The 17902-nt window shown below is 36.1% G+C and overlaps 1 protein-coding gene across 2 annotated transcripts in view; it reads left to right on the top strand.

The window, feature by feature from the left end:
* LOC145684729 (uncharacterized) overlaps window positions 1-17902 on the top strand; it is a 129661-nt gene that overhangs the window by 106340 nt on the left and 5419 nt on the right. For both annotated transcript variants that reach the window (XM_081757103.1, XM_081757102.1), the window contains exon 3: window positions 376-562. In XM_081757103.1, coding sequence (XP_081613229.1) covers window positions 376-562 — 187 coding nt within the window. The remainder of the gene's footprint in view (window positions 1-375; window positions 563-17902) is intronic.

Genomic DNA, 17902 nt, shown 5'->3' with positions numbered 1-17902 from the left:
CTGAAGCTAAGTCATGCACGATCTTTATTTTATTTAACTTCTTGCTTCCAGATTTTTGAATTTTTCTAAATCTGTTTCGAGTTTTAAGCCTTGATGGAAATATTACAATAATTTGCAATTATTAGTGCATTTTCATTTTATTTCATTTCTTTGTTGATGCAGTTAATTTTCAGAAACTCAGCATCGAAGCTATAATTATTTAATATGTGCGTACCTACTCTAAATGGTTTTCAACTGGTTGTATTAAGAGGAGCTCTGAGGTGTCTTCAATTGAGGAATTTAGGTCTAGGGCCTTTCGATTGCTAGGTGAGGACTGTAAATATTTACCTATGGTAGTTCGGAATAAAGTTATTTGTGAAAGTATTATGGTTTCAGTGGCGGTATACTGAACAACGAAGACCTTAAAGAGGCTAAAGACAAGTGTGTGTGCGGTGTCTTCAATGCCAGCGCCATCGACAACAACGTAGGAGATCAGAAGCCATATTTTGTAGCTCCAGTGGACGTCGATGTCAATTGCGAAAAGGAAAACCACCTGAAATGCACCAAGAAATGTATTAATGTGGTAAGTACCATACAATTATTCATTGTGCATATGACAATTTTACGTCTTAAGATAATGGCTTTGAGGATTCTTTATTCTTTACATCTCTCTAACAAAACACTGAACTAGGAGTTTGATCTTCATAGTAGTAGTAATTACTGTTACAAAGGACTATCAACAAAGTTGCCAATGGCTTTATAATATTTTATATAACAACGTAATCTCGCCGCTTGTGAAATAAGACAACATACAAAAGGCGGTGAACTACGTAGTTGAGGTCAAATGCCAACAGGAGAACGGGACAAATGCCAACAATGGTTTGCTTGGTAGCAAAACTTATCCCGTTATTAGCACTTCTAAACTATTTCTTAAGAATAATTCACACATATGATGCTGTTCCCTTGCCATGCTCTGCCCCATGCCAAGCCGCCACTATTTTCACATACCGTTCCCATACCGTGCCGCTACTGCTTTCTACACCATATCCAGGGTTGCCAGACGTCCCGGTTTTCCCGGACAGTCCCGGTTTTCCCGGACAGTCCCGGTTTTCAATCAAAGAATTAACTGTCCCGAAAAAAGCTTTCGGGACGCCCATTTGTCCCAGTTTTCCTTCTTCAGACTAAACGAAAAACAACTTGGAAGAACTAGCATGTCTCACCTGAAGAAAGAAGGGTTTTCGGAAGATTTGTGTAGTCAATTAATATTATTAAAAAAGTTTTAATAATGGAGTTTGAAATCGCATTCATCCTTTCATCCTATGTATTGTTTAGCTTCCACAAAAAAAAATGGATTTTAAAAATATTCAAGAGGGGGCATATGTAAATAATTTCGTGAATAACAATTTCAATAGAGAAGAACGTATTTTTCACTGTGACGGGCTTTTTAAAAGTTATTTTAATACTTCAATTGGCAGCGCAGAACTGCTTCATTGTTGGAACTTTATTCAGCAATTGCGATACTGCGTTCAGTCGCTACACGTTAACCGCGTTTAAACTGTCTATTTGGTCCTGTCTGCTGTCTTCCTAGGCACAATATCTTCTGAAAACTGACAAGGGAACATTCCAATTTAGTAAATTCAGTTGCTGAAAATGATTGCTAGCACTGGATTCAACACCAAAAGAAATAGAGAAAAAGAGGGTGTTTAGTGGCAGACTGTATACAGGGTGGAAGATAAGTGATGGTAAAGTTCATAGATAAAACGTAGAAAATATCTAGAAATGACATTAATTTTCAAACGAGTAGAAGGATTGAGGTCAAATGTTGGATACGAGGAATGCATGTACAACGATAACGTTGTTATGTTGTTGTATATATTATTGGCAATCTGTGTCAGCTTATAAAAAGGCGATCAGAGGCAAATTAGTGGAACAGTATTATGTGAAAAGAAAAGAAAGATACATAGAGATATCAAGAGATTATTCTTTTGTAATCGAAAATTAGAAAAAAAGAGTTGTTGCTATGGTTACATAATAAATAAGTGTGTGTAGAGATAGACATCTTGTTATGTACGCTTCTCATGAGTGGATATTAAAATCAGTTGAGAAAGTGACAAAACGTATATGAGTTATATTATTTATGAAGTTTATTCTTCTAAAATTGGTGCCTTAAACCCGGAAAATAAGTTTGTCGTTTTGAAGTACAGTAAAAACGGCCAACATTATAAGTGACCTTAGTGTGACCACTCTCAGAAGCGGAAAAGTGATACGCCGAAATAGTATCATGATTGTCACGGATAGAATTACAACTGGAGAGCGGAATACTCATTTAGAGATTAATCCCAACGAAAATCTTACTGACATCTTAAAAGATATAGCTCAGCAAATTAGGAATCTTGACGAAAAGACTCAAGATCAAGCTCGAAAAAGTCAAGAAATCGCACAACAAATTAGGAATCTTGACGAAAAAGAAGCTCGAAAAAATGAAGAAATAGCACAACAAATTAGGAATCTTGAAGGAAAACTAGACCGGAAAATAAGCCAACAAACGAAGGATTTTGAAGAAAAGCTAGAACAGTTAGAACAATGCAACGAAAACAAGTGGGAAGCTATTCAACGTCAACTTTCACAGATGAACCAGCATATTGTAGTCAAATTTGAGCAATATGACGAAAAGATGGAGAGAGTATCACAGAGAGTCACGGAATTTCAAAACTCTGTAGATCTCATAGAGGCAACATTAAACGCCCATGATACCCACATCAAGTTATTACAGGAGGAGGTTAATCTTATAAAAGAAAATTGTGTTTCCGAGAGTGCAACGCAAGACGGTAGATATAGGAATATGGTGGGTCCTGCATTTAATACTCGTGAACCTAGTCGCCATCCTACGACGATGTTGGAAGCTAATGAACCTTCAAGTTGTGAAGAGGAAAGTATCGATAGGGAAAGAAGAGTGAGACAGTCATCCCGGCGAAGCTCCAACAGGTATATGAAGACTATAACAGGTAAACCCATACGATTCAGTGAAGTTAAATCACTTACCAAATTCAGTGGCATACCGGAAGATGTACCCGCTAGGGAGTTTCTTGAAAAATTTGAGGATGAGTGCGAGCTTATAGGTGTAGATGAGTCGCAGTATTTAAAATTATTGACGCATATAGTTACCACCCTGTTTAACATGGTTCAAGGCTATCAGGGGTAGTCTTCATACATATTCTGATTTTAAGACTGCTCTATTATCTAATTACGAAAATGATTTCATGACAGCGAATAGAGATGCCATCTTGAGAACAAAACATTTTAATTCAAAATTGCATAGGAGTATTACGGAATTTGTAGTATCTACATAGCCTATAATGAGTTGAGATCACTAAATCCAAATCATCCGGAATCTTGTATTATAGCTTCCATTAGAATCTTATTGCCATTCCGATTACAACAACTGTTAATGTCGGCACAATGCATCAACTTTAACCATTTAATTATGCTTATTCAAAGTTATGAGTCAGTCAGCTATACAGAATAATAGAATACAAGATAGAGGTCAGGGTAATTCTGGACGTAATCAGCCACAATATGCTTCTGTTCGTAATGTAAATGTACAACCTGAAAATAAGTCCAATGTGCCTAGTTTTAATAATAGAATGAATACTTATAATCGTACCGGTAATCAAACACAACCCAATCACATAAATGGTGTTAGGGATTTTAGAAACAGAAACAAAAACAGAAATTTCAGTAGGAATAATAATTATCGCCGATTTGTAGGAATAATAATTTGTAGATGGCAGGAATTCTATAAATAGGAATCAAAATATGGTAGCATCCTATGAAAGACAAGCATGTACACAAGATTGTGCTATACAATGTTGCTTAAATGAACCCTTTGAACGTATAACCTGAACTATAAAAAAGGCGTCCCATGGATTTGTATTAAATCGACCTTTGCTTACGTCTATGGTTATTATGTTCTTTATTCGATTTATTATTAAAATGTATGTTAAGTAATGAAATTATGTTTTAGTAATTAAGAATTTTAAATTTGAACATCGAATCAAAATTTGTGGTCCGCCTAAAATTGGTGCCTCACATATTGAAATCTCATAATTACTTATAAATATGTAAAAATAAAAAGATCATAATTTTAATGTAAACGCATCAAGGTAATGACAGATATATAAAACAGATGCAACTTATGGAAAGAATATGAATAATGAATATCGAATCTCTTAATTTTCCACATGTTTATATGTTCTAATGCTTTGTGATCCTACTAATATTTAATATTTTAAAGATTTTTATTTGTGATTAATGTTGTTTGAACATGAAGGAAACTATTAGTTAGATTTAAATTTTGAATAGGCCCATCGATGATAATTGTAAATCGACATAGTAATAAATATAAAACAAATGTAATGTTATATTATATATTTGAAGAGTAACATATTTGTATTAAAAATAATATTGAGTATATACGAGGGCTATTCAAAAGGTAGGTGTTTCATGATCTTTAACCCAGAGCTCTTTCCTTCATAGGGAAACTATTACAGAAGTCCCGTTCGGACGACATTCTACAACGATAACGTTGTTATGTTGTTGTATATATTATTGGCAACCTGTGCCAGCTTATAAAAAGTCGAAAAAAAGAGTTGTTGCTATGGTTACATAATAAATAAGTGTCTGTAGAGATAGACATCTTGTTATGTACGCTTCTCATGAGTGGATATTAAAATCAATTAAGAAAGTGACAAAACGTATATGATTTATATTATTTATGAAGTTTATTCTTCTACATGTAGAGCTGCACTGAACAGGAGTAATGTGAATCATGGGGGACATCTGAAAAGCCGCATATTGGAACTACCGCAAGAAGAATATATGGGAAAGGGGTCATATGACATATGGCTCTTGACGCACACCGTCTATGGAAATCAATAGTGGCCAATACAGTTTGAGACCTCTGTAACAGGAGATGTTCCACCTTATGGCAATGTAGCAATACTGTCGCAAAGATGACGTGAATGGGAACAACCACAAACATGAATGAGGCCACTTTCTAGCCAACAAACTTGCCGATCCACCCTATATTTGTTCCCATGCTGGTAAAAGTGCAAATATGACCAAGGACAACCTGAAAGAGTTCATGACTGATGTTTTCTGGCATTCCATAGAGCAGATAAAACTGCTGCTCCTCGTTGATTCATGGAGAACCAATAAAGATGAAGAATTGGTGCAGAAATCGGATAATGTACGGTTTATCCGACTCCTTATCTCTGATAATTACACGTCATTCATACAACCGTTGGACTGTTCTTCCGCCCATATAAGAATTTCGTAAAATATATAAGAGGTACCGTTTTTCTGTCATCTGACTTCAAAATATGACAACGGGACAACTTCATTAACTTGCAATCACTCACTCAGTTCCAGTTTACAGCACCAAGGTTCCAAGTTATGATTAAATATGCTTTCTACAAAACTGGATATTTGCAAACAGCACCTGGCGCATTCATAACACCTGTCGACTATTGCTTCAATTTCAATACCGGCAACAGCTGTGACGAGCCCGATTGTCCATCTTTATCGTCCTTCACTGTTGTCTCCATTCTTGTATCAACCACACAATCATTCTTAAGGTCCATAACAGTTGCAATTAAACAGAGGTCTCAAACCGTATTGGCCACTATTGAATTCAATAGACGGTGTGCGTTAACAGTCATATGTCACATGACCCCTTTCTCGTATATTCTTCTTGGGGTAATTCCAACATGGCGGCTTTTCAGATGACCCCCATGATTCATATTACGCCTAATCAGTGGAGCTTTACATGCATTCCTCATAACCAACATTTGACTTCAATCCCTCTACTCGTTTCAACATTGATATGGCATTTCTAGACATTTTCTACGTTTTATCTTCGCACTTTGCCCTCACTTGTCTCCCACCCTGTATAAGGTGTGCCACTAAACACCATCTTTTTCTCTTTCCTTTTGGTGCTGAATCCAGTGCTAGCAATCATTTTCAGCAATTAAATTCACCAAATCTGAATGTTCCCTTGTGTGTTGTCTTTAATATATTTTCCCGTGTGTGGATAAATATTTCTAAAGATGCTGTGTAGGCACTCAATAATTTTGGATTTATATTTTTCCTTTATCTGATAAAATTTTCAGTAATTTTCAAGCTAAAATTCCGTAACAACTTACTTTAGCACAAGAAGTGGAAGTTAAACACATAAAAGTATGAGTCCTGTTTAATTTTGTTATTGGATTTTGTTTTGTGCCAAACTTTTGGAGAGCCTGCGTAAGTCTCTCAAAAGATTTAGTTTTTGTTTGTCGTTCTGAATGTAGTGTAAGTGTATTTTTCTTGCTTAATGCTAAATTTGTATTTTTTTAAGGGTAGTGTTTCTGACTCAGATGATGACGCAACGAAGAAAGAAGTATCTCGAATCATAAATGGGAGTGTGTGTGACAATTGGCGTGGTATTTAGGACCTGTTAAACACAACAAATTGAAATTCGGAATAAGGGATGTCAGGCAACTAATCTTACATTACTTTTTCACATTCTTTACACATCCCTTGAGAGTCTTCATTTGTGTTAACTATGTATAGGGTGAACTGAAAAATTGTTAAGTAGTGACCCGGAAAGACAGATAATTCATTGATTTTGACCAAAGGAGTAGGAAATTATGACCTTATATATAGCCTGAGAGTGGTGTTCCGATTTTTCATTTACAAAATCTGGCAACCCTAACCATATCCAAAGATGGATTTCAAAGACGAAGACCATGGCCACTTGTAGCTTTCCTGAGTTGCAGGTCTCTCCGCAGTGACACCCATTTTGTTTTACATTCATTTCCAATACTCTTCAGTTTCTTTTTATTTTCCTCTTTTTTCTTTTTTCTCTCTTTTTTTGCCTAAATCGACCCAAAAATATTTAACAAGATTATTATCATAGTCTTTGCATTGTAAACTGTACAGGGATTTACAGATGTGTTCAAATTATAAGACTCACGCTCGAAAAATGCAAAGTTGATGTTGCAGTCCTAATTTCAGAGTTCTAAAACATGTAATTTAATTGTTAAACCACCAATATAGGATCCTTCATTTGTTTACTGTACAGTTCAAGTGGCGACATCACAGTTGAACAACAGATGACATTGGTGGAATGGGAATTTTGAAACTGGTGTTTCAGTAGTAGACATCTATTGTGGTTTCTATAAACAAGTTGCAGCCTGAAGTGTTGTGGTTGCAATCGTAAGTAGTTATGACATTCAAAGTTTCAACAGTTCGAATAAGTCCAATTTAAATTGATTGTGATTTGTTTTGTGTATTAATCTTTTATTCTGTGAAGTCCTGTAATCGTGGCATAATTTGAAAAGCCAGAGATTTTTCTCCGCATAAAATGGAAGTTATCAAAACACTTCTGGCGGAAGGAAGGTATACACAACGACAAATTGCTAGTAGAATTGGGGTAGACAAAAATCTGTGAGTAGAATCTCTGTTGCAATGAACAAGAAGCAAATGTATCAGCAAAATAGGGTTGGGTAGTGTGGTCGAAAACCAAAGCTATTGCTAAGAGGTATCAGAAAACTAAAACAATTGACTCTGGGAGATAGAACGCAACTTCTAGAGACTTAAGGATAAAAATGACTGAGTATGGTGCAGACATTTCGTCTGAAAGTGTTCAAAGGATTCTTTGTGCTGAGGGAATAAAAGCACACCGACCAAGAAAGAAAGCAAAAATTACTCCAACTATGGCAAAGAAGTGCTTCGATTGGGCACGAGGCCTCCAACATTGAATTGCTTGACAAAATTCTTCGAAAACAATGAAATTAACGTCCTTCAGCGGTCGGGCAATAGTCCTGATATGAACTCGATTGAAAACCTTTGGAGCTTAATAGTGTGTTTCAGTGATGAATAATGTGTCTTCGTGTCTGGTGAATGTTCACTATAAGTGATACGTCGACCTAGGGAAGAATTCAAGTTGAAATGTCTCCAACAAACCGTGAAGCATCCTACTTCAGTCATGGTCTGGGATGTGATGGTCTGGGGTCTTCGGGCCCGGGAGACAGTACATAGTGGAGGGAACAATGAAGCACGACCAATACCTACAAGTTCTTCAAGAAGAACTACTTCCCTAGACTGCAGTCTGGTTTTATGACGCACACTTCATCTTTATGCATGATGGAGCCTCATGCCACCGACGAAAGCTGTGACAAAATTCTTCGAAAACAATGAAATTAACGTCCTTCAGTGGTCGGGCAATAGTCCTGATATGAACTCGATTGAAAACCTTTGGAGCTTCATAGACTAAAAGCTAAAGAAGAAGTATATTACAACGAAACATCAATTGATCGAGGAGAACAACAATTTGTGGTATTATGATGCTGAAATGAAGTCAAAATGTGCTAAACTTGTAATAGCATGCCACAAAGGATAAAAGATTTAATGTAGAATAAGGGGTTTTATACAAAATATTAATCTTTGAGTGAGAGATCATTTTCTTGTATATATTCCATTTCATGTTTTGTTTCCAATTTAGATATGCGCACTATATAGTAATTATATTTGAATGTCACGTACGCATTTGTTTTATTGATATTGAAAAACATGTACCACATCCACTAGAAATTAGGATAGAGTTACAAAGCAGTAATTTGAACTAAGTTCGAACGTGCTTTCTTACATAATATAGTAAGAACAGTAAAATATTCAGAAACTGAATGTTGAGTCTAATAATTTAAACACGTCTGTATACTCTTGCACCAATTGCTAAAATAACATGTGACACTGAAACTCAACAAGAGCTTTGCTTGATTCGCTCAAGTATGGAAACATTTGATTTCCGGTCAACTTTATGTCGCTTCGTGTACTCCCAGGAAAGCCGAAAGCATCGAGTCGTGACCCAAGTGGTTTATTTTCCAGGTAGCGCTGTCAGAGCATGGGAGAGGAACTGCGGAGCACATAGTTGAGAATTGAACAACACAACCTACTGTTTCTTTTAATGCCACAGTCTGAAAAGGAACTTCATGTATTACTACAGCAGGGAGAAGGAACTAGCCTTAAATGAAGTTGTCAATTTCCCTCGAGAAAGGTGGGGGCTAGTGCCTTCGGAACCAACGTATACCTTAAAGATAATAACCATTTTGTGTCATAGTACATTTTAGATACTCGATCCTTATGAAATCCAATCTTTGACATCCCAATTCCTTTGCTTCTCAAATAAAACATAACGTATCAAGTTGGCATCCACTTTAAAATTGAATTTTTCAGTACCTTGTCCAAGGGCTTAATTTTGCCACTGTCACTAAATCCATGTGGTTATATCTACTCTGTGCTACATTACCGTGTTATTCTATAAGTCGACCACTTTTGTTAACTTAGACATTTTATAAGAAATACCTAATTTAGAGATATTTTACTTTTTCTCAAATTTGACAGAAAAAAGAATGCAAGCCAGAAGCATTTTCACTTAAGATATTTTGTCCATAAGTATGGCAAATTAGATGAAGTAACGCTCATGTTTCAATATTTCATGCAGAGTTACCGAGGTGAGCAGATCAATGTTTTGTATTACATATTTTTAAACTTTGTGCACAAGAAATCTGCATTTTTATTCAGTTTCATTATTTTTTTTTATCTTTGTACAATTTCAAATAGAAATGTAATTTGACTGTTTACGTACCTGCATGATGTAAAGGACTTTTCGTTATAAGTTATAATGCAAAACATTATTTGTGTATTTCTGAATTTGGGAGGCCTTAGTTACTTATGGTATAAAACTACCGATGTCGTTTGTTACGAAGGAAGCTTTCATGTTTGGAGAGAAACTATTGATGTCCTCCTTGCTGGTCTAGTGACTAGCTCGAGCGCCTATGGTGCACTGAGTTCAGGGTTCGATTTCCGATAGAGAAGCATTGAAATTTGAACGCATTACGGTGCTGCGGATTCCACCTTAAACTCCCGTCTCGAAGCTGACAAGGGACGCTAAACTCCTTCCAAGAAACTGCTAATAAAATGCAATAAGCTAAATTAACAAAATATTTACAAAATGGGTGTATAAGCGTTGTTGTTTATCTATATATTAAAATGCTACGTTTATATGTTTGTGGTCAAGAAAAGTTTATATGTTTGTGTTCAATAATTTTGACAATGAGTTCTAGGGAACCATAGGCTCTCGAAAGGTGCCAATTTCACTGATCGATTGCAAATTTTGTGTAGATTGTACACTTCTAATTGAATATTTAAAATCTTCAACATCTTTATTGTTTTAAATATATTTCTTTATTACATTTTTAGGGGTATACTGGAAGTGTTGAGATTTTAAAAAAGTAAAGCATCATATCCTACAAGTTATAATTCCAACATCACATATTTGTATACGTGGGTTGTACATCTCTCAGGCGTTTGTTTCATTGCCAAATAATAATGGAAGACGAAGGATAACCATTTCTCCAGTCTAAGATGAATCTTTATTGTTTGGAGTGTTTTGCCCAATGAACACCATGTATCATTGACAGTATAATTAATTGTGTGTGTAATGTTTTTCTTATTACATACTGCATGCAAGAAGAAAGAAAACACTGATCATATATGAATTAGAAACTGCAGCAGGAAGTAGGTTCAAATCTTACAAGCTGTTCGAGATATTAAAAAAAATTGAAAAAATTTCCCTTATGGTACTCCTTGCCGATTTTTATCAAGACGTCTTTCACTTATGTCTGTAAAGGGACATGTACAGATGTTGTGAGAAATGACAAGGAGATTCATGCTCTATGTGAATGATGCGTTGTGTAGAGAGCACAGGTTGAACTAGTAATATTTAAAGTGAGGTATGGTGTTTAGGTACAAAGTAGAAAATACTGAAAATATGTAAATGTATTGTTAAAATTGCAATCGTATTTCGAAGCAGTCGAATCGCATTTCGAAGCATTGATGAGTCACTAAAATATTTAATCTACTAGAAACTTTCGGAGGCCACGACTTAGATTTCCTATTGGCGATAGGAACATCATGTATATTCCCTTCTGTCTTCGATTTTGTTATGATTATTAACTACCATATATGTTCCTCGTACTATCAATTGATTTCCAGGATTTCTAGTGGATGATGTTTTTCATTATCAGAAATCATTGAAAATCTTTTCATTCATTATGAAAGCTAACGACTCGAAACTTTTCATCAATGTGTGGTATACAACAGGCTACGCTGCGGTACATATATATACATATATTTTTTGTCTGCCTTGGCGACAGTATTGTCGACCAATTCCCACAAATTATTCAAAACAAGGAAACATTTTCGAGACAATTTGGGGAAATTTCCCTTTATAATTTCTCTATCATATGCATTAATGCCAGTATCGAGCAACAACCAAAAGAAAAGAGAAGTGCAAGATAATAGAAAAACTCGTACATATCGTGGAAACTGTTTGTGTGGTCGACTGAATCTATCCTTGTGAGGAACTAAAGACTGGGTTTAAATTGAGTTGTCTACTCCAAAACAGAACGACGGCAACTTCAGAAATCTGCTGCAATACCGCTTCAAGTCTGCAGACACAGTACATGAAGAGCATTTAAATTTTGTCCAAAAAACACATGTACACTAGTAGTAACGTGCAGAATGCTTTAATAGGTTCATTAAGATGTTTAATACAATCTATAATAGTGGTCAAAGTAAAGCAAAGCAAATATTTCAGTATTCTTGCTGATGAAAGGACGTTTCTCAAGCAGAACAGTTTTGTTTCTGTGTACGAAATGTAAACTTTGATGAGTACGTCCTTAAAGAATACTTCTTATAGTCTGTGCCTGTCATGATGTGACTGGAAAGGGCCTATCAAACGTGGTAGAAGAAAGTGTTAATAGTCTCGAGTTGGACGAATAATTTAAGGAAACCAGGCTAAGAGGTACTGGAACTATGAGTAGGGAGTTTAGATGAGTTTAGGGTTTAATCAGGAAAATGTATCTTAAGATCTTGTACACACACTGTATGTCTCATTCCCTTAATGTGTAGTGTCTTTCTGCTGTTTATAGGGGCATGATATCTATAGGATCACTATATTTTTTTAGCTTCCCGCATTTAAACTCAATAACTCAAGTGCTTTAGTACTTACATGTATGTAGGTCTAAGGGTCGTTTTATGTAATAATAGCATGGATTAGTCCAGACCATGGTCCTAAAAAAACCCAAGTGTTCTTCTCCACGAACAGCAAACGAGCTTCGTTCTTGATGTCTTGGTTTTGTTGTTAAGTTCCTCTTTTCCGCTTTTCTTAGCTACGGAGACACACCGCGAAGGATAAATGGCAAACTAACATTAGTTATCTGAACTCTAGTGTGTAGTCTAGTAATGCTAATAACATTACAAAAAGACTAGTGCTACTAGTTTTTGATTTGCAGTGCTATAAAGACTTCTACAAAATTACAGCCTATATTTCGAGATTTAGCGCCAAACCTAAGATCTTCTACTGTCCACTAGCATGTCGGTTGACTGGTAACAGATCAAAGATCTAAACGTCTTCTTAGAGATTCTATTTATGCCTTCCCTTCCTTCAATGATTCCATCGGTTCCCGTACAGTCAATTGACATGACATAATTCTGCTGCTTCTACATTAATTCTTTACAAGTAAGCGGTTATTGCACATTGTTTCCTATTATGAAAACGAACCCGTTAAAAAAGAATGCGAAGTTACATTTCCATAGAATTATGCCTGTTATTAGACATGAATAATGTCTGTCTTAATTTGTTAAGTAAAGCAAGTCTAAAACATACATGAAATGCAGAGTTAAGTAAAATAATTTTCTTTTATATCTCCTGCTCACTATTAGTTTTATGAGAGTAATGTAATTTATTTTATAATACTAGCTGACCTTGCGCTCTCTACACAGCGCATCATTCGCATATGAACATAAATCTCCTTCTCATTCTTCACAACATATGTACATGTCCCTTTACAGACACAAGTGAAAGACGTCTTGATTTTAAAAAATCGGCAAGAGGTATCATAAAGGGGAGATTGTTTCGATTATTTTTTCTCAATATCTCGCACCGTTTGCAAGATTTGAGCCTACTTCCGGTTGGAGTTTCTAATTCATGTATGACCAGTGTTTTCTTTCTTCTTGCATGCAGTATGTAATAAGCAAATACATTACATATATAATTAATTATAATGTCAGTTATATATGGTGTTCATTGGGCAAAACACTCAAAAAATAAGGATTTGTCTTAGACTCGATAAATGGTTATCCTTCCTTTTTCATAATTTGGCCATGAAGCAAATACCTGAGACATATACAACCCAATATACAACAATGTGGTGTTGGAATTAGGGATGGTATCGAGACGAGACGAGACGAGACTCTGTACAGTCTCGGTCTCGTCTCGGTTGATAAATAGCGGTCTCGTTCTCGGTCTCGTCTCGAGTAAAAAATCACCGTCTCGGTCTCGGTCTCGTCTCGGTCAACAGATGATTGTCTCGATCTCGGTCTCGGTCTCGAGTACCAAGTCTCGGTCTCGTCTCGAAAGTCTCGAAAGTCTCGAAATAAATGGTGTGAAATTAAAATAGTGAAAGTATTGTTCTCGTACAGTCTGTCGTTTCCGCTTATTTTTTCCTTTCATTTTTGACTTAGAATTATGGTATGGTGTACCTCTTCGTAGCTAATTTGCTAGTGCTAATGTTTTCCATGCGCGTATTCCAGGTTCAATGATCAGTGGGTATATCACCCTAAAACCCTAATAGTAACCCATATTTCACTTTCAGCAATAGACTTTGTCTCAGATAGCCTCAATACTGCCTATACGACTTCCATTAAATTTTGGATCCATTTTTACCCTACTTTACCTAGTAAAAGTTATATATATATATATACACAGGGGCGGATCCAGGATATGATCAAGGGAGGCGCTGAACCATATTTTGCCGTTTTATAAAGTGTAAAGCAGGATTGAAGCCCATTTTATCCCGTGTATATCTGAGCGTCAAAGGGGGGATATAGCCCCTATTGCCCCCCTTGGATCCGTCACTGTATATATATATATATATATATATATATATATATATATATATATATATATATATATATATATATATATATATATAAATCGCAGATCCTAGGGGAGGGGTATAGGGACTATAGTCCTCCTTAACGCTTAGGTATACACTGGATAAAATGGGCTTCAATCCTACTTTCTTTACACTGAATAAAGTGGTAAACCATGGTTTAGCTCCTCCCTTGATTATATACTGGATCCGCCCCTGTATATATATATATATATATATAGAGGATGGCCCATTTTAATCTTTCCACGAAGATATCTCGAAAACGATTGAACATTAATGAACCGAACAAAAACTCAAATAGAAAATGCCATGGAGCACACCGAACGGTGTTGTCGCGGTGCCTCTCGGGGCCGCCCTTCATGGGGTCCCAGGACCAAACTTTAAAATTTTAAATGGAAACATGGGGCGAGTAATACCTCGTTCCATAGATCTTTAAAAAGTAAAAAGCGTTGTGGCAAAAGATTTTTCATATCGGTCACCGTATTCAAGATGGCCGCCGAGACGTGGTGCCCGTATCTGATAAAACGTCCAGTACCACGAATATGAAAGCAGTTGGAGATAAACGAACAATCAAAAAGTGAAACAGGAAAGACATTGGGCGCGTCTAGTAATGTTCTCGCAGTGCTCCCAGGGATGACTTTCAAGGGGGCCAGACTTAGAAATTTGAAACCGAAATATGGGTTAAGTCATACGTCTTTAATAAATCTTGAAACACTAAACAGTGTTGTTGTTTTCATATGGGTAATCGTTTTCAAAATGGCCGCCAAGACATGGTGCATGTATCAGATAAAAGTCCAGTACCAGAGTTGGCGTGGGTCAGTGAAAACTTGACCCACGACCCACTGACCCACCGACCACCATGGCCCATTCTGACCCACGACCCACCATGACCCACTCTGACCCACCACCCACCGTGACCCACTCTGACTCACCGTGACACACCACCCACTATGAACCACTATCATCCACTGTGACCTACTCTGACTCACCAAAATCCATCGTCATCAACTCTGAACACGATCCACGGCCTCTTCTGTACTGACTAAAGAGTTTACACTTGTAATAAAACAAGAATGTGAAATTATCACTAATCAGAGTTTGAATTTCTAGTCAATCGCTCAAGCACCCACCACTCTGTTACAATAACGGTGGATCTAATCTTTACAATATCAAATGGTAAATTGTTTGTCAGTGAGGAAATTGAAGCAGTTCGAGGTGGGGGAAATTAGTGTGTGCCTAAAATATACTTGTACTAAGAGAGTATTCTTGCAATTGTTAATTTCTGAACGCGTTCCAAAAGAAACTTATATTCGCAGGAAAATACCAGTGTACAATATGGAAAAGGTTATGGTTTCTCAGTTCACAGTATTTTTCTCACAAAAGACTTGAAAAATCGGTTTTTCATAGTGTATAAAGGTGTTCGGGTACCCTCTGTGAGAGCATCTCCATAAAGTATACTCATAATTGTAATTTGTGTAATCATTAAAACACCACGTTAAATTTAACAAATATGCATAATTGCAATTATTATGAATATTTATTCAAAGTAGTTTACCTAAAGCAAAGAAGAGACTTACTAAAAATTAGGTACAAAGTTGAATAACACAAATAAGCCATTAGTAATACAAGTATACATATTCCATAACTCGTAATTATCCTCCTTAAAACAAATCTGAAATCGGGTTTATTTCCTGTTGGTAACTTTTTCGTGGTAAATCATCTGTAGCAAAATGATGGAGCCAAGAAATAACTAGCTCGTGTACTTTGAGCTTGTCTAGCGGTAAGCCATTAACATTGATGAACAACAAGTTAGACAATGTTTGAGCACTTAGTCTATTTCTAATATCAGTCATCTGTAAATTCACAAGGGGAAATCCCCGTTCGCACTCTGTCGTGGAAATTGATAATACTTCTACCCGATTTCTGCAACTCCTTATCGAAAATCTGCTTGTTAGACTTACGTCTGATAACGATTTTTCTTGGTCAGTTTTGAAATACTCAGCAAGAAGTATCATCTCTCTATCACTACACAACATATTTTCCATATTGACCATATCAGTTGGCAATGTCAACTCATGGAGAACAGAAACTTCATCTACCACGCCTTTGATAGGGAATCTTGTGAATAAATTATCAATTAAAGCCTGATAGACTGATGATTTCTTATTTGTTTATAAATTTAATTTTTATAATTACACATGAAGGTTTGATGTCATTACCAAGTTCCCTCCCCCGTCTTGAAAGCGAAAGGGAACGAGGTTCCTGGAAAGTGTTCAGAGATGAATGGGAATTTCCCACCTTCTTTCCCTTCAATTACCACACTGCTGTTTGCCATGTGCCAAATTACGATGAGTTTCAGTTAAATTATCATAGTATAATTATTTCCTTGTTCCATTATCGATACTTTTCGGTGGAAAAAAAGGACGAAATTTGAAAGTTCCAAATCAAGGTAAGTAGTCCAACATAAAGGAAAAAAAGTGTAAAATTTTCCATATAATTATGCGTACAATCCAAACTTAAAATTTCCGTGTGATTAAACTTACAGTACAAATTTTATGCCTATTTTTCTCACAACTTTATGGGTTGATTGTTCTGTGTTGTAAGCGCTCCATATAATAAACATAAGCTTCAGCAATTATTATAGTAGAAAGCAATGGATATATGAAGCCAAGCACTGTATTTCTTGTTTCTGATTTTTTTCTTAAATAACATCGATTGTTTTCGATCATTTTTACAAACCAACTTACTACCAATTTTCCATATATAGAAAGTGCCCCCCAGCCCCCCTTAAAGGAGAATTTTAAAAATGCTAGGACACATTCTGTTTATTTTCAATAAAGAGTTAATACACTGAATTTCAGCTCCGTAAGTTTAACGGCGTGCGAGATACTAATTCTTTTTTCGCAAAAATTCGGATCCTCACTACATCCTTAGGATATTATGCATTATAATGAAAGCAATATAACATCCCAGTTTGGATTAAGGCCTAACTATATACCAAAAGTAATTTCATTTGACTTTGCAATTTGACCGTGATGATATATTCACTTAGTTACATTCAATTTTTATATAATAATTTATATATTATAGTGATTCAAAAATGTATTTTTTCCAGTAGTTAGCTCCTCTAAAAACTCACAGGTCTCGAAAGCCAAGTAGTAGTATAAGTCCTACGCTATTATTATAATTACAAATATCAATATCCAAAAGTGCCTGAAGTTCTTTGTTTCATTTGGTTAAATATACTCACCTCAGGTAAGTAGACAGAAACAAATGGAAAAGGAAGGAAAATGAAGGTCTTGAAAGTAAAACGGAGACAAATTTACCAGTCTTCAGAAGATACTGTCTACAATGCAGTGAGCAGAGTGGGTTTGTAGATCATAATGAGTCGGTGGGTCGCAGTTGGTCATGGTGGGTGGTGGGTCGCAGTGGGTCACGGTGGGTGGTGGGTCACAGTGGGTCACATGCTGTTGACCCACGACCCACTGACCCACTCAGAAAACTTGACCCACTTGACCCACTGACCCACTCCATCTCTGTCCAGTACCACTAGACCCCTAATATGAAAATAGTTGGAGATAAATGAACAGAATATAACTCGTATAGGAAAGCACAAAGTGTATTTATCATTCCGCAGCTCAAGTTAAATGCAACGGAGAAAAAGATTATTAAAGTATAATTGACATGATGCAAAAGAGGAAATGATAGAAAATTATCTTTCCGATCTCTGTCCGTAAGTAGGTGAAGCGGGAATGAATGGTAAAATCTCAAATGAGAACCTCACTTTTATTTACAATAGATATGGTTTGTCTGAAACACTTGTGTGTACAAATGACTGGTAAGTACTTACTATAATGAATGAAAAT

This window comes from Thermobia domestica, chromosome 5 (assembly GCF_964235325.1).
Source record: "Thermobia domestica chromosome 5, izTheDome1.hap1.1, whole genome shotgun sequence".
NCBI classification, from domain to species: Eukaryota; Metazoa; Arthropoda; class Insecta; order Zygentoma; family Lepismatidae; genus Thermobia; species Thermobia domestica.
This window is presented reverse-complemented; position numbering and strand designations above follow the sequence as displayed.